At 42.0% G+C, this 26,038-nt stretch overlaps 1 protein-coding gene across 6 annotated transcripts in view; it reads left to right on the top strand.

Moving 5' to 3' along the window:
* The first annotated feature begins 206 nt into the window (after positions 1-206).
* The window catches only part of cbfa2t3 (CBFA2/RUNX1 partner transcriptional co-repressor 3), a 43,869-nt gene continuing 18,037 nt past the window's right edge, over positions 207-26,038 (top strand). For 2 of the 6 annotated variants that reach the window (XM_075453108.1, XM_075453085.1), the window contains exons 1-2: positions 207-1,120; positions 25,459-25,614. In XM_075453108.1, the coding sequence (XP_075309223.1) occupies positions 916-1,120; positions 25,459-25,614 (361 nt within the window). In that variant the 5' untranslated portion in view covers positions 207-915. Of the gene's footprint in view, positions 1,121-8,461; positions 9,988-25,155; positions 25,327-25,458; positions 25,615-26,038 lie in introns of those variants that run through there. The other 4 variants (XM_075453020.1, XM_075452952.1, XM_075453129.1 and 1 more) reach the window with 4 other exon arrangements.

Raw genomic sequence — 26,038 nt, 5'->3', positions numbered from 1 at the left:
AACGGGGGATGCAGGACGGGAAGGAATGGCTGCTGGCCGACACAGGTGGTTCCTGACAGAGGAAGCCCAGAAGGAGGCCCAGGTCCTGCTGCCTGCTGTTGTCTGCTGCTATCACCGCAAGCAACATTGCAACCTGGCCTCCCCAGGGGCTGCAGCCCTGCAACACAGAAAACAAAACACACAAAAAACTGTAACATTCAGCCACACACTTCTCTTTTGAGCTGCAGGGCAGGAGGAGGGTTCAAATGAGAGCACAACCCCTCAGCCAGAGCCACAAGACAGGCTGACCTGCTACTGACACTCGTTCACTCATACGCGCTCTTGACTGCTGCACACACAGTTTGCTGGAAAGGAGAGGAGACAGATCCGATGATTGTGGTCAACAGAAAAGAAGAAAGAAAGGAGATTTACACGCAAGGTGATCACCTAAAGGAGACTGCTAAAAAGTCTTCGGAGAAAGACTGTTAGTCATGGATACAGTGAGATCCAGCTATTATATGTCTTTCTAATATAAAGACAAGGAAACTACCTGGAGCTTTCAGGACTAATACAACCAGGATAAGCATCTTCTGGGAGGACGTGAAGGAAAGATAAGGAAATACCTCTAATTGTTTCTTTTATTTCACTGTTTGGAGCTTTAGGCACTGCTACGACCTTGTCCTTGCATGGCAATTCAGCAGGTCCCATAATGGTTGACTGGGGCCTCAAAGGCAAAGTTGGAGAAAATGATGACAAAAACAAGGACTACCCCTGTCAAAGTTCTTAATGGAGAACATTAAGCGCGAAAACCTAATCATTTTAAACAAATAGTAATTTTAGTGTTAACTCTCTGCTGCTATCCCATTTGGACCTAAAGGCTCCAAGTTTGTACGTCTCAAAACCTTTCACCTTCCAAAGAATCCAGAAAGTTCCAACATGTCTGCTGAGGTCCATTTGGAATGCCAGAAGAGGGATAACTTGATAACTGGGTCGTCCTCTGCTTCCTCATTTGCTCCACGTGTCCCCACAGTCACACTGATCAGCCACCGGGAGCTGAGGGAGAAACACGCTGCTCACAGATTCCAGCCCGGAAGCCTTGATCACAACCTGGTGGCCAGCAGCCTTTACAAATGTAGTGAAGGTAGGAAAGCTCGTCATCTTACGGCACGTGTTTTGTGAAATCTTTGGCAGATTGTAAATCGTGATGAGTGATGGAGGGTCCCACAACTGTCAGGTCTGCTCATTAAGATGACGTGATTGACGGATAATCAGTTTGTGTTGACTTTGCGCCGCATGCTTTAAGGGCAACGTGAGGTTTTTACATCTTGCTAGTATACCTGTTATTTGATGATTGAAGCAAAGGTTTTGATGGGATGAATGACATCAAACAGTACCCGCTAAAAAAAATTTTTAAGAGTGATCAGCTGAAGTTAAATCACAACATCTCGACTAAATGTCCTGAGGTTAATTTCTTTATTAATAATATAATAATAACATGCTCTTATTGTGATATTTTCATATGTGCTGTCAAGTACAAATAAAGTTGTAATTTATGCTAACAAGCTCAGTAGAGCACATTTGTCCTGTGGTACAAGAAAGGAAAGGGAAAGGGGTTTTGAGAGAATCGGGATGGGGGTGGTCTTCCTCTGGGCTTCCCCACACAACTACAGAGAACAGCACCAGATTCTGGAGATTCACTGTTCGGCTTCAATGGCTTCATACTGCACAGGTCAGTGACGGTGCATCACGGTGAATGACTGAAACTTAATAGTGAGCATTCTGTGGACAGATGGGGGTTACTTAAAAGGCACCCAGAAACAAAAAAAAAAGATGAAATGTAACTGATTCATAAAGAACTGAAAACACTAAAGCAGTGCCTTCAGGTAAAAATGAAAGACAGACTTGGATCAGAAAAGGTTTTGAGGGAGAGATGTATTAACAATCAGACTTTAAAAGACAAATTTTAAAGACTCTAAATATGTAGAAACGGTAAGCCAGTGCGAGGACTAATACCCAATGTAGTGAATTACCTGCAGCGCATGCCGTCTCTTGGCAGTAATGAGCTTTGTGAACGTTGCAATGATAAGGCCTCTATAATTAGGCTTAGTCATAAGCATACACCCTGTAATTCTGTGATAAAAACCCAGTAGAACTCTGGTGTCGGTGCTCCAACCAATTCACATGCACTAAGGAAATCAAAATGTGCCATTTAGAACTCTGAACAGATCCGTTTGTCTCAAGTAGTTTGCCTGATGTCTACGAATATGTTTGTGTATTGTGGGTGTACAGTCCAGCAGTGTGTTCACAATGTATGGAGAAGCAGCAGCAAAGTTTGTGCATGTGTGTTTGCGTGTTTGTATGAGGTGTTGTGAGCTGCAGCATAGGCTTCCTGTGAGGGAGCAGATGTCGCAAAGCTCAGGCACAGCTGCGACGGGCGATAACTGCGGTGGCAAGAATATGTCGGCATGCTGGCTCTTCTCCCTGGGTCTTATCAGCCGCATACAGCATACAGACTCACACACATGCACATACACACACACGCACACACACACACTCATGCAGATTCTCTACAATAAGGAACTGTCACCCAGCACCAGCACAGCCTCACAGCACGCCCAGATAGAGCCTGTAAGGCAATGAGAGAGATGGAGAGAGGAAGAAAGGCAGCAAGGACTAAATCAAGGGACTTTGATGGAAAAGGTGCAGAGAATCCCTAACAAAGCCTTGGCTCATGTCTGCTGTATCATAGACTTAATAATTTTGTGCCAATCCTAATCCTCTATAGATATGAATAGGATATTCTTTACAATTTTCCCTGACTACAAGAGGCATGCTGCCAGTGTAGATACATATACACATAACTTAAACACTTCCCCGATGTTGATGATACTATGATGCATCAACAAGCACAATTTGTCATGCAAAATAGACTTTTAGAAAAGAAAAATTATCTGAAACCCTGACTTTTAATCTTTTAACTTTATTTTTCTCCAAGCCAAGTTTAAACTAATCACAATTAGTTAAATCTGCATTTCCTAAATCTGGAAATGAAAAGAAAAGAAAAAAAATCACTACATCCAACGAAAGGGGTAAAACAATACCCAATGGGATGTTTTTTGGCAACATCACAGCAAAATTTCAAGTGCAGCAACACTAAAAGGAGGATAAAACATGCAGATGCAAAATGAGCAATTTTGTAAATGCAGATCATGCAGCAAGCAGTGTATGGAGGAGAGGCAAAAACAACCACAGCACAGACACAGGAGAGCCAGCTCCTTTGGCCAAGGTTCAGCAGTCCGCCTGTATCTGAAGACAGTATGGCCCATGGCACTAAATATCAATCTCAGACTTTTTCCTTTCCTTACACACCTTCTCACATATTTTTGACTGACAAATGACATAATGACATAAAATATAGATAACCCTAAATGCCCACATGGTCTGGTGGGTCAATGACACACATGTGACTTCAATGTGACTTCTTGAGATCATAATGAGCCCTTAAGAGTTTAATACCTGGAACCCCCTGCAAACAGGATCTGACTAAGCTCTTTGAATGAGAGGTTATATTATTCAAGAACCAAAAATTATTTCATGAATCTGGGTTTGGCGTAGCTGTCAGTGTTGTTGTTTAGCGGGATCAAAATAGTTCTATGTGCACAATGTTGTTTTATTCTTCTTTTAGTGGTTTGTCTTGAAGTTTTGCCCCATCACTGTCTCAGCAGTTAACCTCCTGACGAATAATGTTATCACAACCAGAGTGACAAAACAAAACGAGACACTGTCTCTAGCAAAATATTTCAAACCTACATTATGCACTGTCCACTTTTTCACTGACACGTTGCCTTATAGTTACATCACTGGCTCAGATGGTTAAAGGAAAATTTGTAAAAATCCTCAAAAATATGGTATTTTATATTTGTTGGTGATGATGCAAGAAGAGGTCAAATACTGAATAAATAAAGTGTGGAGAAAGGTGAGGGCCATGTGTGTGTTTGGAAAGACAAGCTGGTGATGAGATGTGTGTGTGTGTGTGTGTGTGTGTGTGTGTGTGTTAGAAAGAGAGAAAGAGAGCGAGCAGTTATCCTCTTTATTTCCTCAGCACCAGCTTTGTGGTTTCTATGAGAAACAGATGTTCACAAATTGATACAGGGCCTCATCCTCCTCTGCTCACTATCTTCACTGCCAGCACCACCAACTGTCTATACACACAAGCACTCACATACACACGCATACGTGTATATATATATATATATATATATATATACTATTATTATATATACTATTATTTAGTCCTTTTCGAGTTCCTCTTAAAATTTTTGAAGGACACACTTCACACCATGTTGAGATATCCCAAGTTTTCAGCTCATAGCTTTTGAAGAAATGGAAACAAATTTTGTGTCTTCGTCACAAGCTGCTGGTAACAAAGTACATATTAATACAATTTAAAAAACGTGGAGACACAAAGCTTGATATATCCCTTGAATTAGGTGCCTTTTTTATGTTTTGTTGTAAAACATTACAACAATACATGCCCAGTAATATTGTTGTAATGTTTTAAATACTTGAACGCAGTTTTTCTAGAGGAGATAATTGTTTTGTAAATGGGAGTATCGTCCATTGACTCTTTTGGGCTTTCACATGCGCGCGCATACCGACAACCGGTAAGTGACATGCTGTTTATAAAGTTGTTTTGTAACGTCCCCATGCCAGTAATGTGAGAACCATGCATATGGTTTTGATGGTAAGGCTTGTGACTTTATTGTCGGGTGGTTTATAAAGTGGTGTGACGTTTCTGCAGTGTGCAAGTTGTTGTTTTACGTGGAAGGTTTAGCACTTGCCCCTTGGCCACCACGTAGTTGGCTAGCATGACAGGCTGCGCAAACAGCGCAATCGCCGCACAGGGAGCGCCGATTTGCACCAGTCTGTGTCCTACTGTCAGTATTTAACAACCTCTAGCAATGGGATTGCGCTTCAAATGCCCCGGAGTTCCCCTTTAACAAACGCAAAACACGTTCCTTTGAAAATGGTCAGATACAAGGACTGAACTGAAAATAGGTGAAAAAGTACCCAATATCTAAAGAAAAACTCTGAAAGACCTTCAGAAAAGCCGGGAGAACTATTGCTTAAAATGAGAATGGCTCACATTTGTACTGTCCGTTTCTTTCTCCACTTTGGCTGCATATCCTGTTCTTGCGTCAACACTTGATGTTATCAGGTGCCGCTTCCTCCTCATCAGTTTGCACATGTGTAGTTCAGATGTGCTCGGAGGTCTTACTTAGCCACCTTGACTGGTCAATACACAGATCCATGCACTACCATTGCACACCATTTGTACACACATCTAAAAGTTTGTTCCAGTATAAAAGTAATTCTGAGATCCTCCTACACAAGCAGTCTCATCAAAGTGAGTATTCAGTACTACTATGGATGCATATGTATAAAAAAGAATTTAAGCAAAATTTCACAGCAATTGTAACATCATTATCTCTCAATAAATAAGAGATGGGCAATGACGCAATGTTTCTTTTGGCTCAGAAATTAATACCCTTAAGCATATTCAGTATTAATACAATTACGTGATGCACACATTGCAATGTTTCAATATTTGAAAAGTACATAGCATGGAGAATTATGGCCATACTGGACATGCTGGAATATCTACAGCAATGCAAAGTATCTACAAGGAAATTATTGTATCCATGTGCATGAATTTTCAATTCCCATCATGTCTGGATTATTCAAACAGATGACACTTTAATGCTCAATTTCAAACAAAATGTCAAGGGGTCTATGAGTGCAATTTGTAAAAGCAGCATTCCAACGTGTGTGCTTGAGTGGGTGGGTCAATGATCCGTTACACCACGCCATATCACAGAAAAAAATCCCCTCTTTCTGTCTTGCCGTCTTTCATGATATAAGGGAGCAGTTTAAAACATGGCACATTAAAGATGTTAACACACAAAGTGAGAGACTAACATCCTCTTAAGTGGGCTATCGGAGAAAACAGCTCAAATTGCAAAACTCATATTTAGGGAGGTTGCATGTGACTCAGAAGGTAATGTCTCAACTCAAACCAAAATATTTTGTATCAGCATAACAAGTTTTTTATTTTTATTTTTTTTGATGTCATGAAATATACTTCTGGACCCTTCATTTGCAGCATTAATTGCAGCTTCATAAAAGTGTGATGTGTTGAATGTGAGCAAGTGAGGACAGGATAGCAGAGGAGAGAAGAGCGCGGGAACACAATGGGTCTAGCGTTCCTTTCAGTCAGCTCAGGGCCTTATCTCTTTTCAACACACTAGCCTGTGACTGCCACTATAGAAAAGGATTTACAATGTGTGAGTGGAGGAAATGCAGCAAACTTCTCTCTTTCTCACTTGCTTTTACTCCAACTCACATATACACAAAGAGACAGAAATAGTCATTTGCAAAGCAGCACAATGACCAAACTCACTTCTTGTGTCTCAGCGAGTGCGCAACCATCCAAGAGATGCTGTCAACATAATAAAGTCCAGAGCAGGAGAGCGGCTGTTTGTGAGGTGATAGAGAGATAGAGGAATGAAAAGAATGAGAGACAAAGCTGTCTTTGTCATTAGTGCCATCAAAGGGACTTCCAGTCACAGTATTATAGTACAGAGGGTTCATCGAGGCAAGTTTCCACCTTGTGTGCGTGTTTTATTGTGCAGTTTATCAGGCTGGCCACATGGAGCGTCGAAGCTAACCTGGTGACCACTCAACAAAAGGCCAAATTAAGAGGAGAGAGGCTGTCGTACAGGGAGGCTGACAGGTTGACTGACTCCCTTCCCTCAGAGAATAGCCTCCTGTCAATCTTGGAGCTGTCACCTTGACAGGAATCCTTTCTTTGGATGCAGCCCTCATTGCCAACCTTTCTGTCAGTCAAGGCCACACACACACACATGCATATACACACACCTCTACCATGTTCAGTATTCTGCACATTGAGAAAACAAGCCACATACTCTTCCATACTAAGGAGACACACATACAGAGCGATGCAGGGGTAGAGAGCTGGGGTACCTGATTTTCTAAATGTGCTCATCCAGCTTTACACAAAATCAGATTTTTCAATTTGAGCAAAAACATCTGGACTGAACTTCAGAATACCCAAAGGCATTTCTTCTCATTGGTCACACACAAAACTGGTAGGTCTCAGTCATAGATAACTGGGGCTTCCCCTTGCATAACATCATAAATAATTATTTAATCAGTGATGGAGCATTTTTCAAAAGTCCCCACACTTCAACATGAAGGCAGCGTTTGTGTTATATGAAGGCTGGTGTGACTGGTGTCGGGGCTCAGCAGCTGTCTGTGTGTACTTTACAAGCTGGTTCTGTTTGTTCTGTAGACACAGGTGGGGTCAGGAGGGTGTCAGCTTTGTCTTCTGTCCTCCTCTGTGGCTCTGTGTGTGTGTGTGTGTGTGTTTGTGTGTGTGTGTGCTAAGAGAGTGGGCAGGTGGGTGGGGCAAAGGGACTAACAGACCAGTGTGGACAGGTGGAGGATTCTCACTACAGAGGCAGCAGATGTACTGTACCTTCTCTGTTCTCTGTCTGTCTTTGTGTATTTGTTTATTTAGATAATTCATTTTTTTTATTTATTTTGCGCTGGTACACATTCAGGATTTTTTTCCCCGCAAATGGGTCCAACTGAGCTGGAAATTTAATTTGTTGTCATTTAATCAAAAACTTGATCAAAAGAAATAACTAAATCCATCACTGTTTCTAATGTTTCAAAAGCAACGATTTTTGCAACTTTTATCTGTTTTAAACACAATCATTTGAGTTACTTTGAGTTTTGGAAAATTAATTAAGATGTTCCCTTGCCTCTGAAAATGTGTTCCATGCTTTTTTTCAAAGCCATTTTCTTACCTTTCACAGACCCAATTATTAATTATTCATTCATTCATTCAATAATCAGTAGAAAATTTGTCAGGTTGGGAAATGGACACTGTTGTTGTTGAGTCTAAGCTGTGTCACTGACAAGATGTTACATTGGCATCTTAAAAAAATTACAATGAAGAGGCAGTCATTTAAACATGAGGCAATAAAATGGAAATATTAATGTTGCCGGTGTACTGTACAACACAATGGCTGAAATTAAAACAAGCAAGCCAGAAGCATATGCATGATAATAATAATATAATATTATACACATTGATAGGAGAGCACTATTTACAACGCAGACACATCCTCCATCTGTCCATCTTCACATCAGCCAACCTGACTGTTTATGGCATCTGAGAAAACTGTCACTTTTACAAGCTATGCAGTATTTACTGGTGTATGTTTGCATGCCGGCAGACATTCTTTTGCGTTTACTCATCTCTCAAAAAAAGCCGTTGTTAAAGTGTTAAAAAAGATAAATAAAGTCTGCAGAGTGGTCCAGTCCCTGTTGTCCTCGTCGTCCTGATATTAGGAAACAGCGCCCCCCACGGGCAGACACAAAAACAACCGAGTTCCCCCTCAGCCCTCCTTGCTTTCTGATTGGAGATGTTTGATATCTAAAACAATTCGGTAGGGGGCTATTTGCTGTTGGCAACGCATGCAAGACATAAATTATATTCACAAAATATCATTTAGATTACTTAACCCGTGATTTTGTTGTATTACTACCATTAAAACACTTTTGAAAAGTCACCATTTAGAGATTGAATTATTCAGGCCACTGACATATTGTTGAAAAGTCAGACTAATTTTGGTAGATTTGCGTCAATATAGAGTCTGGGCTCTTCACTAATATTTTTCAGTTTAGAAAAGATTCCTATACAATAGCTGCCAGCGCTTGATTCGGATGGTACCCGAGAGAGAGAGACTGAGAGAGACAGAGAGGGAGAGAGATAGGGGTTAGGAGCTCCAGATGGTGTTTAAACGCAGACAGAAGGCTCCAGCGAGAACACAGAGCGAGGAGGAGGTGGAGAGCGCCGCGGTTACTGCGCACAGTGGGCCCGCCAGCTCCACTCATCACTAAGGACAAAATAAGTCCGGATACCCCTCAAATTGTGAACTTACGGTTAAAGAACCTGTGGATGTGCTGCGGTCTGTGTGATTTTTTTTTTTCTTTGGGAGAAGTGAATTATTAATACCACAAACATCTGAGCGCAGCTCGACGGAGGATCAGCGCGTCGGAGGAGAACAAGACACAACACAGAAACGTGGAGGTGGAGCAGCCGGTCCGCAGGCTGATAAGAAACACAACAAGAGAGAAGATTCATTTATCTCGTCGGATGTATGAGAAGTTGGTCCTGTCACCACGGACTGGTTAAACTGTGAACTAAAAGAGGACGGTTTTAAACTTGCCACAAGAGGAATTACAGACGCACCCTACAGTCCGGAGGATCCGCATCCTGACCATTTGGTTTTACAAGGCGAGCATTTGAGGACTTAAGAACAGTACCATTAACGAACCAGTAGCTGTGTTTGCTTAAAAGGAAAACAGAAAGGAGGCGCGTTTATTTATTTATCTTCAATTTCATTATAATTTTTTTTCTTTTTTTTGCAGTTGAAACTGCACCCTATTGTTTCTTCTCTCTGGGATGGTTAAAATGTGCATGAGAGCGGATTTACATGACTGGGACAAGTTCTGAATTAGTTATATCGTCAACACAAGAATCTGTTTGCTTTAAAGAAAAAAAAAACTCGACAACAAAACCAAAGACATTAGTTTCTTTAAGGATTCAAGAGCCTTGGCTTTGGTTTTATATCCTCTTTTATCGACATAACTATAAGAATACCTCGCAGCCTAATTTATTAAACCTGGACCCTATTTGAACACCCAAAGGAGAACTTAACATTTTCTTATGCGTAAAGACTGTCCTTCTTTCCTTAAAACTAGAAAAGAAGAGAAAAAAAGGAATAACAGAACAAAGGCTTTATTCTTGTTTTCCTTAACGATGGGGATTGAGACTATATAAAAACCTGTTAAGAAACTATTTGGTGTGGATTATCACCGCTACCGTTACCTCAGCTTGACCTCGACCTTCACAAAGTAAGTAAAAACCTGCGCACACACTGACGAAGCCAGTCACGGCAACACGTTTGATTTAGTTTCTAATTGCACTTGGAGCTCACATGGACATGTAATAGTACACGGGTTTCACATTTAAAAGCCTAGACTGCTGAAATGTCCTAAGTTTAATATTTAGTCAACATGATTACTTTAAAGGTGTAAAAAAAATGGATACTTTTCAAAAACCTGTTTTGATATATTCTTTAAATAGTTTTTTTGCTATTAAACCCTCATCATTGTTAATGTTTTATATGTTAACTTGTTTTCAGATGGTTTAGGATGTTGAATATAGTTAAACCATGTCGTTTCTGCATGTAAAATAGAACATTTCTAATTATTTAGTTGCTGAATTGGTAAAAATTAGAAACAGCATGTTATTCTGTCTACAACACACAGAAGAAGAAGAATGAACTCAATGATATTTTAAAACATGCACTTTTCATCTGTTTATTTTGGTATAGTGAGCCAAATATGAGAGCAGAAAGGGGAAGACAAAAGGAGGGTCATGAGTTGTTTGCCCCAGCAGTCTGTGCTGTATATCAAAGACATGTTGAGACAAAGTGATGACACCAAATCTCTGTTCTCTGTGATGAAGGTGATGGGTGTGAAGGGATAAATGTAGGCATTTACCCTGAGCTGAACTGCACGGTGCCTCAGACAAGCCTCTCCACCTTTTGTGTTATAGTGCATCATCACTGTCTGAAATATAGTGAATTGATTTATATGATTTATAACAACAACAAGAAACCACCAAATGTTTCAACAACCCCCCCCCCACTTGAACAGACTCAGCAGCAAACTCCTCTGCATGTGAGTGCAACGGTAAAACACTTTGGCCATTTTCTCTGCAGGACAGAGCCCTGTATAATTGGCCCTGGTAAATATCATCTGAATAATTTAACAGTTGATAATAGTCTTGAACAATGCACGGGAGGTTGCAGAGGTGAAACCGCAGTGCAGACACCCTGCCTCACCGCACAATATATTCCAACATAACCACCAAGCGAGCATCTCTTCCTTGCTCCTTCCAGCCGATCCATAGGGCCTTCCGCCTGCTCAGGCAGATGTCCACACTTCATCACTAAGTAGCTCTCTTAAAAGGCAGACCATTCTTTATGACCCCAGCTTGCAGAGTGTTTAGCAATTTTACATGCACCTGTGGTGGATGTCTTCTCTATAGATGTACAGGGAACATATCGCAAAACTTGACCAGAAGAATATTGTTTCCTCTGTAGACACAGCATCCCGCAAAGCCTCAGACCAGGAGAAAGTCTCCTTTGTATAATAGTGATTATTTTGAACTTCATTCATGTTGCTTCAGGTAAATCACAACTGTTGTATGATATCTTTTTTTTTGTGCAAGTAAATTAGTATTCATCTGGGAGAAATTCAAGATGGCAAAAGTAATAATTGTTTTTGATCATCGCTAATATTGTCACATTGAGCAAAAGCTAAAAGGCGCGCCTCCATCCTGGTACTTGATACTGCAGGATCTGGACACAGCTCAACATGTTTGCTGTGTGATTGCGTGGGCTTGTTGAGCGTGCTTTGTGTGTGGTAATTATTGTGATCTAAATGCGGGCAATGCAGGTGAAACTGGCTGTCTCCTAATTAATGAGCTGAGCAGATGGCCTTGGGTGGGTGGGAGCGCCGAGCACACAGCGAGCCGGTCAGGTGGTCAGCACAACACCAACACCTGGGCCATCACAAACAAGACAAGTCAAGCGGTGGACACAAGCCAGCATATCGAGCCTGTGTGTGCTTATGTTTACATATCTTTGTCTTTGTAAGTCAACAAACAGATGTATTTGGTATCATATTTGATATTTTGTGACCTAATAGAGGGGATCCACTCAGACACTCCTCATATGTTAACCACATATGTTTAGGGGGGGGGGGGGTTGCCTTCCCCCATGTTAGTAAATGAGCAAAATACATTTCCCCCACCGGCCTGCCATCTCATGTGTGTGATGATTGGTATAGGAGAAGGGGGGGCTGGCTCTGAATAGGCCATTCTCCCCCATTAAAAATAATACAAAGACACAGAGATGCACAGTGTATGTGTAGTCTATTTATATCCGTGTCATGTATACATCATCTTAACAAGTGTTCAATACTAAGTTGAAAGCTGAATTACACAAAATAAGACAGGACAAGATCATTTGGGCAAAATACTTTAGAGTTTTCATTTGTGACGTTTGACATGTGCATACATATTTCAGTCATAAGTACAGCACAAATAGTGTTTATGAATACCAACTTGAAATTTTCTATTTATTTGTGGCGCAAGCTGTCACTCAAGACCAGGGGATATTATTCTTTGATTAGCTGATTGCAGGAAGTCACACAGTCCTGCCTCCAGGGTGAAATGATCTTTCAAAGCAAGAGGGAAAGAACATCACCTGTGTTTAATTTCTTCAGCAGTGAGCAAATAGCTGATGCAACCTCTTGTGTGTGTGTGTGTGTGTGTGTGTGTGTGTGTGTCTGTGTGCCTGTTCACAATAAAATAATGACAGCTAAAGCGAAGCGGCTTTAAAGGGAAGCTATAGGGGAGTAATATACAAACAAGATCCGTTTTGGTTTTCCATTTGTACTTCTACTTCCAGTGAGATATCCTCTAGCAGGTTCTGTCAGAACTGATGCTTTAAGCAGAGTCTTTGTATGCGTCCCGTACAATTTAGGAGAATTTAATGAGTTTGATGAGTACTTTTGTTTGAGTTTTGTGTAAATGTGGCAGTAATTTATGGAGTAACTATCCTGGTGAATGCAAGCTTACTATCTGGACTCGTACTGAGAAAGACCAGTGGGTTCTGGCTGCCTTCTCTCGCCCTGTGTGTGTGTGCTTTCGTGTGTGTGTGTGTGTGTGTGTGTGTGTGTGTTGGTCTGTTCTGCCCTGGTCTGTTCCACATGTGTTTGATATTACTGTGACAAGGCTGTCCAGCCTCTCTGGGGAGATGGAGAATGTCAGAGACCAGAGTCGAGAAACGAGCAGCTTCCCAACATCTGATGGAATGAGAAACACACTTATCGGATGGTTGGCCTGCTGACGCCACAGCGTGGGAGCAAAGCGGAGGGTGGAGGCCAAGCAAAACCCCAATTGTGTGTTAGAAACATCATTCTTTCTCCCTTTTCTTTGCTTTCTCCACTATATTTACACAAACTGTCTTTTTTTAATTTCTAAAAAATAAAACAGCGCACACATTCAGCACTCCTTTACCGCTAGTTTTCTGTCGCTGGAAAAATCAGGTGTCTTTTCTCCAGATTTCCTGTGCAGATGAGGGGAAATGCTTGAATTGCTCTATCTGTCAAACTCAAGAGAGGTGAGAACTCAACATTGAAAGCTGAACATTTATGAGATAAATTTGTTGAATTGACTTTTCATCTTACCTAAATTCATCAACATACATACAGCACTGACAAATTACACTCTCAAGTATCCGTTTTTAAAAGGAGGCACATTTCCAGCTTTCAGTAATGCTCAGTCATGAATGGCTGCAAACAAATGTCACAACCCATAAACTTCTATCAGCTACAAGCAAGAAAAAACACTTCCCCCTCCTCCCTTCCTTGTTGTGCCAAATTCACCTCCAGCCTTCCCTGCTCACCTTTTACTTCCTCACATGCTCACTGACCTCTGACCCTCTGTTGACCTTCTTCTCCTTCTTCTTTCACGCTCCTTGCTGCACCTTCTCACCACCCACCCTGCCTGCCTCATGGTAGGAAGTGTGCTCAGATCAGAGTCAGACAGAGGAAACAGCTGGGCTAATCTACAGTAGCGCTGAGCTCTGTTTTAATCAAGCCAAGTGGACAGGCCAACAGAGAAAATGGGAGGTTCATATCACCACCGGTACCTGATATAATGACCCCCCCTCCTCCTCCTCTTCCCTTTGCCCCACACAGAGGCCATTATCACAGGCGAGGAGTAAACAAACACAGACCACTCCAAAGCGGTCCTCTCTGGATGTATGGGGAAGTGCTGCAACGGAGAATCGTGCACGCAGAGAGTGGGAAGGAAGGCACGTCGCTCACATTTGCTCTCTTTGTCTCCGTACAGTATTTGTGAAATTCAAACTGTCGTTATCTCCTGGAAACAGATCCTTTGCCACACAGATGGTTCCGTCTCTTCAAATGGGAAACTGAGCCACTGAGTGCCGTTGTGTTACCAGTTAGTTACACAGACCTTAATCTCGGCTCCAGCCTTCCTTCCTCTCTACACACACACAAACACATACATACTGTGCCCCTCTCATAAATGTATTGCTCATGCAAAATAACAATTCTGCTTTGAAATTTATGTTTTAGCTACACAGAAATATTTGAAGTATAGAAAGAGGGAAGGTCACACATTTTCCTGACCTGTTAAAGAGCAGTAGTCACTTTAAGAAGTGAGTTGTTGCAAAGCATTTTGTGGTTACCAGCCGAAGCACTATGCAGAGGTTGGGCTTATTTGTTTCCACTCAGTCTCTCATGCACAGATATCGTCCTATTAGTAATATACTCTGACCTGAGCTGACAGTAGGTTGGAGTTCACACATCTATTGGCTTTCAGTTAAACAGGAATTATATATTACGTTTGAAACCACAAGTAAACTCATATTAATCTTTCTTTTGATAGAAATCAAAGACTTGTTGTATATTGATTTGGACTTCCTGACCATTCTACATTTCTAAATAATGCAAATACTGCAGAGTTCCATTTGCCTGATATCAGACAAAACCGTCAGCTCGTTACTCTCCGTTTCCAACCTCCATCAATACACTAGGCGAAGTCCGTCGATTCAACCAAGGCGAGAGTTTTGTAGTTTGGAAGAGAGTGCTGAGGCTGACTGGGATGGAGTTTCCCACAGTCCTGCACAGGTACAATCAGGTTGTCACTGTGGTACTACAGATTTATATCTCATGAGAAAAAATATCACGGCAGTGACTGAAAGATGAAAAAACGATCAAATCTTCAGACAGAATACAAATTAAAAATTTCTCCATATAAACTTTAGTCACCAAAGAATCTCCTACTTATTAAATCAGCTGTGATGAAAAGTGAGACAGAAAGTACATCTTTGTGTTACTGTTAATTCACATTTTGACTTTTGACACTCAATTATGTGACAGCTGCGATAGAATGCAACACAACTGAATTATGTGGTTGAGCTCATCTCTATTTAATTCAGTTAAAATATCTTCTGAAGGGAGGAGGTAGAGGTCTGGGATTTACTTGCTACTTGGTGAAAAATTATGATATTTCATGAAAATTTTGTCTTGGAAACAAATAAAATGCCTATAAATTAAAACGTCAAATCACAAGGGCAGCTAGAGAGAAACCCAACGATTCCATTTGAACAACGCTTGGTGGCTCTGAGAAAGAGAAGTCCCATTTAACTGAAAAAAAGGCAAAATCAGGGAAGATGGCCATCTGCCTCAACTGGTCAGGGTGAAGGGATTGCAAATGACGAAAAAAAAAATCAGCATGAGAAATCGAGACAACAAACTAAATAACAGGAAACACTGGGCAGGTTGGTCATGCTTTACATCTTTTGAAATAGACTTTCTTATATTTATGCCATAAAAAACAGAACCATGGAACTAAAGCAAGTTTTCACTTTAACATAAAACTACAAAAGATCAGTTCCTTCATTGCAGAAGTGTTTGCCGTGAACTTTCCTTGACCATGACCACGACAGCGGGTCATCTCAATTTGCCAATTAGCTCACATAATTAGCATGTTATTGGCACAGCAGTCGCTCTCTTTCTTCATCCACTTGCTCTGTTTTTGTGGTGGTGTCCTGTAGTCAGCTCGTGTCCCAGAGGAGTAGCTGGTATTTATTTCGGCAGCTTCCAGCATGAGCTGGCTGTAGGCTAAATGGAGAAACTGTCAAAGCTCCTCTCTAACCTGTCACATGAATGCTCCCCCTCTCCACCACATTCTGTTTTCACAGTGGTTTCTGTGTCTTTGTGTGTGTACGTGTGAAAACTACGGGGTCCTGAAGGGTAATACACAACACCCTACCCATGCCTGGCTAATGTCAGGCGCTTTTGTTACTGTGCCTGCAGGCCAAATGAAGAGGTATGAGAGCGCTGGCAGGATGGGGAGCAGTCGAGGCTGCAGACAGTTTTGTCACTGCTCACAGGTCCATAGTGACAGAGGAGACTTTTAAAATGAAATGAAATACAAGACATCAAGCTGGAGAATGACTGATCTCCTGTTTGTTTTCCTATCTTAGCTGGAAGCGACAGCTGAGTGTCAGGTTATACCTGTGCAAAAAGCATTTCACACATTCCCTTTAACACTCACACCAGCAAGGAGTCTACGACGAGCAAAGAAAGAGATGCTGCATTTGCTGTGATGTGTGTGTGTGTGTGTCTGTGCGCGCGCATGTTGCCAGGGTCAAATCTAAGTCTTTTGTGCTCCATAAATCAGTAGGCAGCAACGGTGACGTAAGAACAGACAGAGCTACTCTCTGCTGCAGCTGGCTAGAAAGACGGAGAAACAGGAATACAGGGAGGGAAAGAGAGAGCAGGACAGCAGCTGTCAGGCCTCCGTTGCACACCTGTCACACAGGAAGCGAGCGCCAGCCGCTGTTTCCGGGACACACCTCCTCAAACACTGCTCCTGGAAGAATTGGAGGGAGGGCATCTGCCGCGAGGGGGACACACGCTGAAAAGATCAATAGAGATATTTGCTAAAGATAAAGACTAAATGCCACATAACTCGGGTAGAAAGCAAATCCAAAGTTTCTCAAGCTGTTCTCATGTCACCTGCCTCCTAGTCTTATTTGCATGTGTGTGAGTCCGGTTTGTACAGTTAAGAGGATGTTTGTGTTATGGCAGAGCTCTGTGACAGACAGGTCACTCTGTGGAGACTCCAGCCTAACTCTCCCACAAATACAATAAACCCACAGGACATTCCCACGCTAGCTCCTCACAGCCACCCCAGCCCCCCTCTCTCCTGTGGCCAATATGAACTAATCCAGATGTGGCGCAGACACTCACAGATGTATGTGCAACTCTCTGTATAGGCCATGCTCCTCTCCGCCCTCAGTTTATTCTCTTACATCTCCTCCGTCCCTAGCCTCTCTCATCACTCAGCTCCCATCTTCAGCCTCCTGGCTTAACCGATCTGAGCAGGAGGTGATATCACTCGGTGCAGCAGTGCTGCTGATGAAGCACTTGGAGCTCATATCTCCTGTTTTGTTTCTCCTCCCAGCCTCCAGAGCTGCTCTGTTGTGGCTGCTGTTGGTAGAAAACCTGCTCTTTGTTTGTCAGGCTTGTCAGGCTGGGTCCTCAGGAGGCCCCCCTTGTCCTATTCCCAGGCTGCCCTTCATGCTGCCTGTACGCAATTAACAGAGTAATTAAAAGCCTGATGAGCTAATAGGCATTGGTTGAGGCTGCAGGTGTTTGGATCAGGGAGCTTATTAATGTAAATGTGCTCACTGCGAATACGCTCAGATATTTATTGCAATCTGAATATAAAGTAGGAAGAATTACACTATAAAATTACAATATTTTACAGTCCATATGCTGGGATTTATTGTTATATTACAGTACACGACAGGAGAACAATTTGTATGTAGGTTTTATATATATATATATATATATTTATAAAAAGGATAACAACACATCGACACTTTGTGTTGCAAAAGATAATTATTAATTGTCATATTCATCAAATTTAGTGCATTAGTTATTAAAATGCATTACCATTATCACCGCATCACATCCTGTTAGTGTGGGGGAGGGGAAGACAGGATTCACATGGAAGTGTGTTAACACTCCACGGTGGGCATGCCTGATGTTTGGAATCGTCAGCCACAAGATCAGACACACAGTCAGTCAGACAATTTGATACCCTGGGGCCTGCGCAGCCGCCTGAAGGATTTTGGTATTTCTAACTTTCCACCACAAGCAATGCTAACAAAGTGAAGCAGCAGACCCAGAATTCAACATCCCTGCATTTAAACTGAACAAGAAGTGTGAGCAGTTGAGGCCTGGAAGCTGTATGTGCAAATCCTTAAGGCTTCCAAACGCAGTATTACCATAGGTCAGTTTCTGCTTTTTGAGCCAGTATGGTACATTACCAAAGTGAGACATTATTCAACATTTTCTGCTACATGGCACAAAACAGACACTTTTGAGGGACCTGTCATGCTTGGTCAGGTGACAAAAATATGGTTTTGGTCACGATCATTTTCAGTTATCCTTCTTGCAGTTTCGTGCTAATGCCAACTATTCCCACCTGAAACGTGATGAGCTGCACAATATATTGAGCTGCATAATATAGTGAAACATTTTCACTATAGCAGCATGCAAATTCTGTGATGAAAATATCTCAAAGACATTTTGACTGGAAATGGGACGAGCATAAGTCTATTAATGAAGGCTGCATTCCACTTACAGGATGTTTCGCTTTTGTGCATGCACTCTATCTGTCCAGCATGCACAGATTCAGAAGAGAAATGCAGCCCTCATTAATACACCTGCTATTGGCACCATATATTGGAGTATTTGTTGATATTTCGCAAGTCATGTGGTCAATGCAATATTCAACAATGTTGTCGCATATCTCGTGTTTTCCTAAAATCTTGCAGGCATACTTCTGCAGAACTGTATCGCATACCTCTGTATCAACAGCGTAGTGGATATCGAAGGAAAGAAAACAGAAAGTCTGATCAAATGTTTGTTTATGACAGCCCTAGGCTGAGCTCTCAGCTGGCAAAATTAGACACACAGCTGACAGGATTAGGAAAAGAATATGTAAATGAGTGGGAACAAAGGAGTGTTTTCATTTAGAGCAGAAGCTACATCTAAAGTCTCTTCTATGTTCATGTCTGTCTGTCTTTGCAGTCCATTCCCAGAAGCAAACGCACAGTCACTGTCTCATGTGTGTGTTTCCTTTCTCGTCTCCTCCTTCCTCCCCTCATGTCTCTGCTCTCTCTGCCTGTCTTTACCCTCACCCCCTCCCTTCTCTGTGGCAGCTGTGCTGGTGATGGCTGTGTGCCCATGGTGCAAGCTGGCTGTGGGGTCCCAGGTGGCCCACATGACAGTTATTGATGTTCAGGTGTTCAGCTCCTCTCACACAGGGACCCCAGAGTCACATACGCACACACACAGACACAGACACACATAGAGAGATACATGCTGAACCAATAAGACCCAAGTGTGCACTCAGATGTAGTTCACATGCATACACAGAATACATGCAAGTGGTCTTGTTCTTGCACTATTATGCATATAAACGGCTTATTAGACTATTGCTGCTGAGAAAGTGTAAACAACACACAAACAAGTATGACAGATAATTTGGGCATGCAGCTGCTAGATTGTCTGGTGAGAATTACAGTTTTCAGTATGACGTGAAACAACAAGCTTGGTAAAAACGTATGCAGTCCAATTAGTATGTTTCCTGTGGTACAAGGCTTGGGACTACTTTTTGTGAGTGCATGTGTGGTGGGATAGCCAGTGTCGGTATCAGTGCCCAGTGCAGGCCTAACATACTCCAGATGTGTCTGGCTAGCCAGGGAGTTGTTCTTGGCACAAACTGCCTCGGCCAAATGTCACAAATACTTTCCTTTATTTAGGAATGACTCTGGGTTTAGTGGCTGGAGAGAAAGAAAGAGGCGAGGATGGATGTATGGTGGGGGGGTGAATGAAGGAGCAACGGGAAGAGAGGTGGATGAAAAGAGCATAACAAATGATTAGCAACGTAGCGAGACAGGGGAGTGCTGGGACCATGAGAAGAGATGTAGAAGGACAGAAGATGGAGAGGGAGGAGAAAAGGAGGGAGGCAGAAACTTCTCCAGTCTAACATCTGGATTTTATTAGCAGCCGTTGGGAAAATCTGAAAGGGAAGTTTTTTCTCTGTGAGCACGTCGGCAGCAGTGATATGCTGCACATAACCACTTCACTGCCGACGAGAGGAGCCAGGCCCTCCCAACGGAGAACAGATGGTCGCTAGAACTTCAATACAATTACATCAACAGCTCTCGCAGATTTAAGCTCAGTATGACGGGGTCCCTGCAGCTCAGAGAGACAGAAATACAACTCCTCTAACCTTAACACCTCTGGCCCTAGATGAATTGTCTTTGATTCATCTTCACTCCCTGCTTGTCCTCAACTTGTTCCTGCTTTTCTCGCCTGGTTAACCATTGAAAATAAACGTGGATTTTTCTGTCTTAAAAAGCTGGTGACTAGTCAATGATTTTCTTGCTGTAATCTGATCAAAGACAGGATGTTTTTTGTTTTTTTCCGATCTTATTAGGGAGAACCAGTGACACCCCCCTCCCCACCCAGTCCTTCCATCTCCCTGTTTGTTTTTTGTTCAACATGTTTGTTCAGCCGGCACTGCATGTGATTCTCAAGTAACATAGGGGAAAATGTCCATGTTTGTGTCCGCAGTGTGAGCACATGCATTCAGCAAACTTGTGAGCATGTGTGAATGCATCTGTTTGTGTTCCAGTGGGTATGTGTGTTTACGAAAAGAATTTGAGTTTTAGACAACAGTAGTGAGGATGTTTCTGGAAAGAGAAGACATTTTAGACATTTCTAACTTCAAGACATTCCTTTAAACGGCTGTTCCAGGGTTAAGACATGAAGCTAGATGTTAGGGCAAGAGAGAGCACGTCAATGAGACTACTCGCAGAGACAGAACTACAAATATGCGTGTGTATGTGCATGTGCATGCACCACACTGGTCTCCCACCCTGTCATTAGTGAGGGCTTTAAAGCCTCTGAACTCTAAATCAGCTCAAGATGAAGTGGAGCCTGGGATCTTTCTGCAGAAGCAACCTCAGTGCTGACACATAAATATAAGCGCACACACATTCCTATCTTACCTGTGATAGAACACAAGTTCATTCTGACAGCCATGCAAGTTTCAAAGTATAGAACGTGTTGGCAGTCAGACAGAAACACACACTTGTAGGTTCCTGTCAGATGACAAATCGGGTTTGTTCTAATTATGTCTTTGTCTTTAAACTGGTCATTTCACAGGTATTATCAGAACGTATGGTGCTGTATCCCTCTGTCTTATGCCCAGGGCATGGGGTTACAATCCCAAATGTTTTGATATAAAGGCCTGGTGGGGGGCTGAGGGCCAGAGGCTCGGGCTCTGTTTGTGTGGACTCCACAGAGGCCTGATAGGGAACAGATGTGGAAAGGCAGGCGGCTGGGCAGCCAGCCAGAGCAGCTGGGAGAAATTAAAAACAACAGCATTCCTGGAGACTGGGGGAATTACTGTTGGAGGGAGGGAGCAAGAGACAGAGGGAGAGTTTTAGGCCTATGTGGTCACTGACGAAAGTCTCTGTGGAGCATGAAAGATTGAATAGACGGTGGGGGATTTAAGGGGACTGTTCTACAGTGGTTAGCCTGAGCTAATAAGTTGCAGCTGTATTTCCACTGGAAACACAAATGCACATGCACACTTATACAGAGTTCATACAGTCGACACACAGACAGTTGCCTATGTAAAATGAGACCAAAATGCACTACCAGCTGCTGAATGATCTTCTAATGTCTTGTATTTAAATGGTAGTCTTTATATGTGCATGTATGTTTGTTTTAAGGGGCTTTAAAGAAAGCATCCGACCTTGAATCTTTAATAACACACCAAAGCAACTTTAGAAAGCTTGACAAGCCACTTAAGTGTGCATCTGCAGTTGTAAAGCAAGCTGTATGCGGCTTTGTGTGTCTTGCAGTCAGTTGTTTTTCATCTTGTTTCATCATGGCACAAGGGAAGAGTAGAAGACAGAGAGCATTTTTAGAACGCAGGCTGTTTCTTTGGTGAGCAATCTTTTAGCCCCGATTACGTCAAACATGCAGACATACAGCTGTTCAGTGAGTCTGAGAAACAGACAAACAGACACAGGCAGCAGCAGCAAGGTAGGTAATGACTATATCATGCTGTTTTATTTTCAGCGTAATATTCAGTAGTATTTAGGACAGACAGCAACATATCTGAGAAGATCTATTTTCAGCTGTATCGGTTTCAAAGTGGCTGCTCTCAGACATTCAGATGTGGAGGGAAATAGCTGCCTGCAGACAGAAGCATGGTCCAGACCCGTACCTTAAAAACAGGTTTACTTTTTCAGGTGATAGGGGTCTCTCTTTCTATACTTCTTTGGGTGTAAATGTTTTGACCTTCAACACAAAGCACAAAGGGAGCACAGATGGTCACAGATGGGGCTGCAGACCAAGCAGACTTCCTAATGTATTAAAGGAAAATCCAGAGCATGGTGTGTGTGTATGTGTGTGCCCTGTCTTTGTAGCTGGTCAGATTAAACAGCTGTCTATAATCCCACGATGGGAGCAGACAGACAGTATGGTCCCTCTATCCTCCTCCTGTCCTCTCCTCCTTATATATATTCTTACAACAGGTCTTAGGTCTGGTTTGATAAGCAATACATTTGGACCTCACAATGTGATTGGTTATTACCAAACAAGTCAGGATTTATTCTATGTGCAAGTCAACGCATGCAGTTGCGCAATAAAAACATGATCAAAAAGATGTACTGAAACTTCCATCCTGGAATTAGCCCATGAATTCAGAAGCATGGAGAGCTTGTGTATATGTTTAGCGCCCTATAGAAGAGAATGGTTGCATCTATTTATACTAGCCGCCTCTGTCTTGTGTGTTTATGTTCAGAGCGTCTGGCATGGGGCAAACAGCAGAGTGCTCCTCGTGTTCGTGAGGATCACTGTGTCAATGGCCCTCGTACCGCACACTCCAGTGTGGCGCTCTTTAAATACAGACACCAGCTGTTGATCGTTTCTTCATGAGCTCTCAGAAATAGGCTTACACCAAGTACTGAGGCAGACTGACAACAAGGGTTTTGTGGAGCTAACATGAAATGAAAAAACACATTGTGATAGTTGATGACAACAAAACAGTTTCACTGAAGCCACATACACGGTTCAAATCCAAGACATATTGTATAAAGGTCAGATCATTTGTTTCAAGAGTGTTGCTGATAGGGTCTCTGTTATCTTTTTATTAGTAGAATTACAAGAGATTATCACTAGCAACCAAGTGGGCTCTCTTGACAGGTCATTCTGTGTCCGAGGCTGTGGAATAAGGTTTTTGATATGTTTTGTCCCTACAATAATACAAAACAGGAGTGGATTCTTCTTCCATTTTTCTCATGCACTTAAAAGAGCCAGCTGAAGAGAAGGCATTGAGAAAATTCAGTTTGTGTCACCATTTTTTTTTTCAGTTTCAAATTTGAATGTTTAAATGACAAAACATCCAGCTTAAAAAATTCACTAAATTGCCAATATTTCCAGAAAATGCATTTTTAACACAGTAGTCAAAGATTTTTGCAAGTAAGATTTTGGATTTTTATCCCTTTTTTATCCCTCCGTAAATTCTAAATCAGAAAATACTGTCAGCCTGCGGAATCTGAGAGAAGCCATGCTTGAAACCTTTTCTTATATCATTATCCCGATATCATGAGTCAGCTGTCTCATATCTCAATGTCTCAAGATAATGAAGCTCATTTTGTTGGGATTATAGATGTTCATGTTGTAAATTTCTGTCATTATCTCGAGATAACAAGGATTGTTTTCTCAAGATAATGGATAAATATATTTTGTTAGTACGGCCTATAAAAGTTTGTTTTTCTGTCACCGCTAACAGCGGGACTACTTGAGGAGCAGCTACTGGTTGAAGCAGAGTTGGTTCAACTTTTATCTATGCTGACAGACGCCACTGTCTTTGCTCAACAAAAACAGCCCTTTACTAAACTCAGCGCAGCACATAGAATAACACATGCATACCTTGAATTAAAACCATAGATCCTCCCCAAGTGTTGTGGCTGCAGTGCTGAACAATGGAATCGGGTGTTAACACAGGAAACCAAATCTCATTTTCTCACGATAACATGTTGTGATCTTGATTTTCTTGTGAAAATTAGAGAGATTAACTTTATGTCATGCAAAAACAAGCTTTTTTTTCTTTTTCTTTAGGCAACAGAATAATCAACTCGTGATCTTGAGATAATGCCATCAAAATCACAGACAAGGTCACTATCACCCGAAAAAAAAAAAACATTTATTGAAGAGGAGATTTAAGTATTAAAAAGGAACAATTCTTTGAAAAGCAGCCTTTAAAAATATGAAGTGTAAAATTTTTTTTTTTGGAAACAATCATTTACTGATAGCAGTTTTAACTAAAACTCATTACCACAAACCTTTAAAGCTTATTTTAAGGTATTTATTTCTGAAATACAATATATAGTGTTTTGTTAAAGTTAAGATGAGAGCTCTCTGCCGCCTTTGTTCTCCATGACAAATGTAGATATTTTTATAATAGAAGTGTGCAACATTAAGACAAAAAGGCACATGTGTCTGTAGTAATACACAAACTGTATGATATATTTATTCTGTTGTTTGTCACAGGATAGTGCACATTTCTTGCAGTCTGTGGTGGTGACACTCATACACATCCTTAAAAGCTATCTTCTGACTGGCTGAAAAAGTCATCACACTCTCAGCTCAGGTTTACATTGCACAAGGATCTTGTTCCAGCAGCTGCACCGACAGAGGGACACATAGACAGGGACAGCCCATAGATAGATAGATAGATAGATAGATAGATAGATAGATAGATAGATAGATAGATAGAGTTTAACTTTGTGTACGCAGTGTTGTGCATGACATTGTTTTTGTTTGTATAGACTGCATTAAGCTCTTTGCCACTAATACATAATGTAGGGCAACAGTCCTCACACATGCTGTGGCTGTGGTACATCCACCTCTACAGTGTTTCCCTCAAGTGTCTTTTACCATTGCCTTGATTCTACAGAGCTTGGCCTTGCCTTGTTTGGTGCTGGCACAGTGTCTGGCAGAGGACAGTGAAGCCTCCAGTAGCAGGACAGAACTCTGCTGAAAGCCAGTGCGCAGTGATGGACAGCAGCAGATCCAGCTGCACTTGTCACTGGCTGTCAAGCCGGCTGTCTGAGCTAGAGAACGACAGGGGACAGGCGGGGAGCTGTGTGTGCCTGTGAATATGTGTCTGGGGGTTGGAGGTTACAGTGAGGTGGTGAGGGGGGAGGGGGCACTGATTGGGATGTCATTGCTACATGGATTGTATATGTGTGAAGGAGAGAGCAAGAGGGAAGAGTGGAGAGGAGGGGGGGTGGGGGGGATCTCAGTCAGTCAGCAGCTGAGTGAGAGAGCAGGTGTTACTGTATGTCTCGCAGGCCCCATGAATCTCTAACAAGAAAGACAATACAAGTTTGGATTCATTTCCACTCCGTGCATTGATTTGTTTTGGTTCTATACACGGGGCTTTTGGTTTTAGGAAACAATCGATGGCTCCCAGGTGAAAATGTCAGTGCTTTCCTCCTTAACCAGCTGTCTTCTCTTTGAAAGTATTTTTTGTATTTTTTTTTTTCTAAGCTGAAATTCCATCTTGACAACTGTTTCTGTTTTAATGTATTTGCTTTTGATTCCATATTGCAGGTAGCAGAGTGCAGAGGGTTGGAACAATGCCAGATTCACCTGCGGATGTGAAAACCCAGCCCAGGTCCACCCCACCCAACATGCCTCCTCCACCCCCGGCTGTCAGCCAAGCAACAAGTCGCAATGCCTCATTCACCCCAGCCACCAGTAAATCAAGTAAGGCTCCTTTACAATTGTAAGAAAATAACACTTTAAGTCATCTTTAAACTGTGAAATGGATATATTTACAGCTTTTACTGTCAAAAGTCCAACCTCTTTGCCATAAATGATTTGACTGAACTGTGCGTAACCCAAAGTTACTGTACATGCTGTGAGGTATATGTTTTCTTGAAGTGTCATGTCAGCAGGCAGTTAACCAGGCAGGTGGGAAGAAAACTATGAGATAGGCGTGTTGTATCAGTGATCCATGGAAGGAACAACTCTATGTCTTCATTTCATAGAAAGCATTGGATATGATTGCAAAAGCTGCATGAGCTGGGATCTGCTACATTGCAAATAATATAATAATAATAATCAATTACATTTGTAAAGCACTTTTCATTTCATACGGAATCTCAAAGTGCTATGCTGATGGTGGCAG

The sequence above is a fragment of the Odontesthes bonariensis genome, chromosome 1, assembly GCF_027942865.1.
Source record: "Odontesthes bonariensis isolate fOdoBon6 chromosome 1, fOdoBon6.hap1, whole genome shotgun sequence".
NCBI lineage: Eukaryota > Metazoa > Chordata > Actinopteri > Atheriniformes > Atherinopsidae > Odontesthes > Odontesthes bonariensis.
This window is presented reverse-complemented; position numbering and strand designations above follow the sequence as displayed.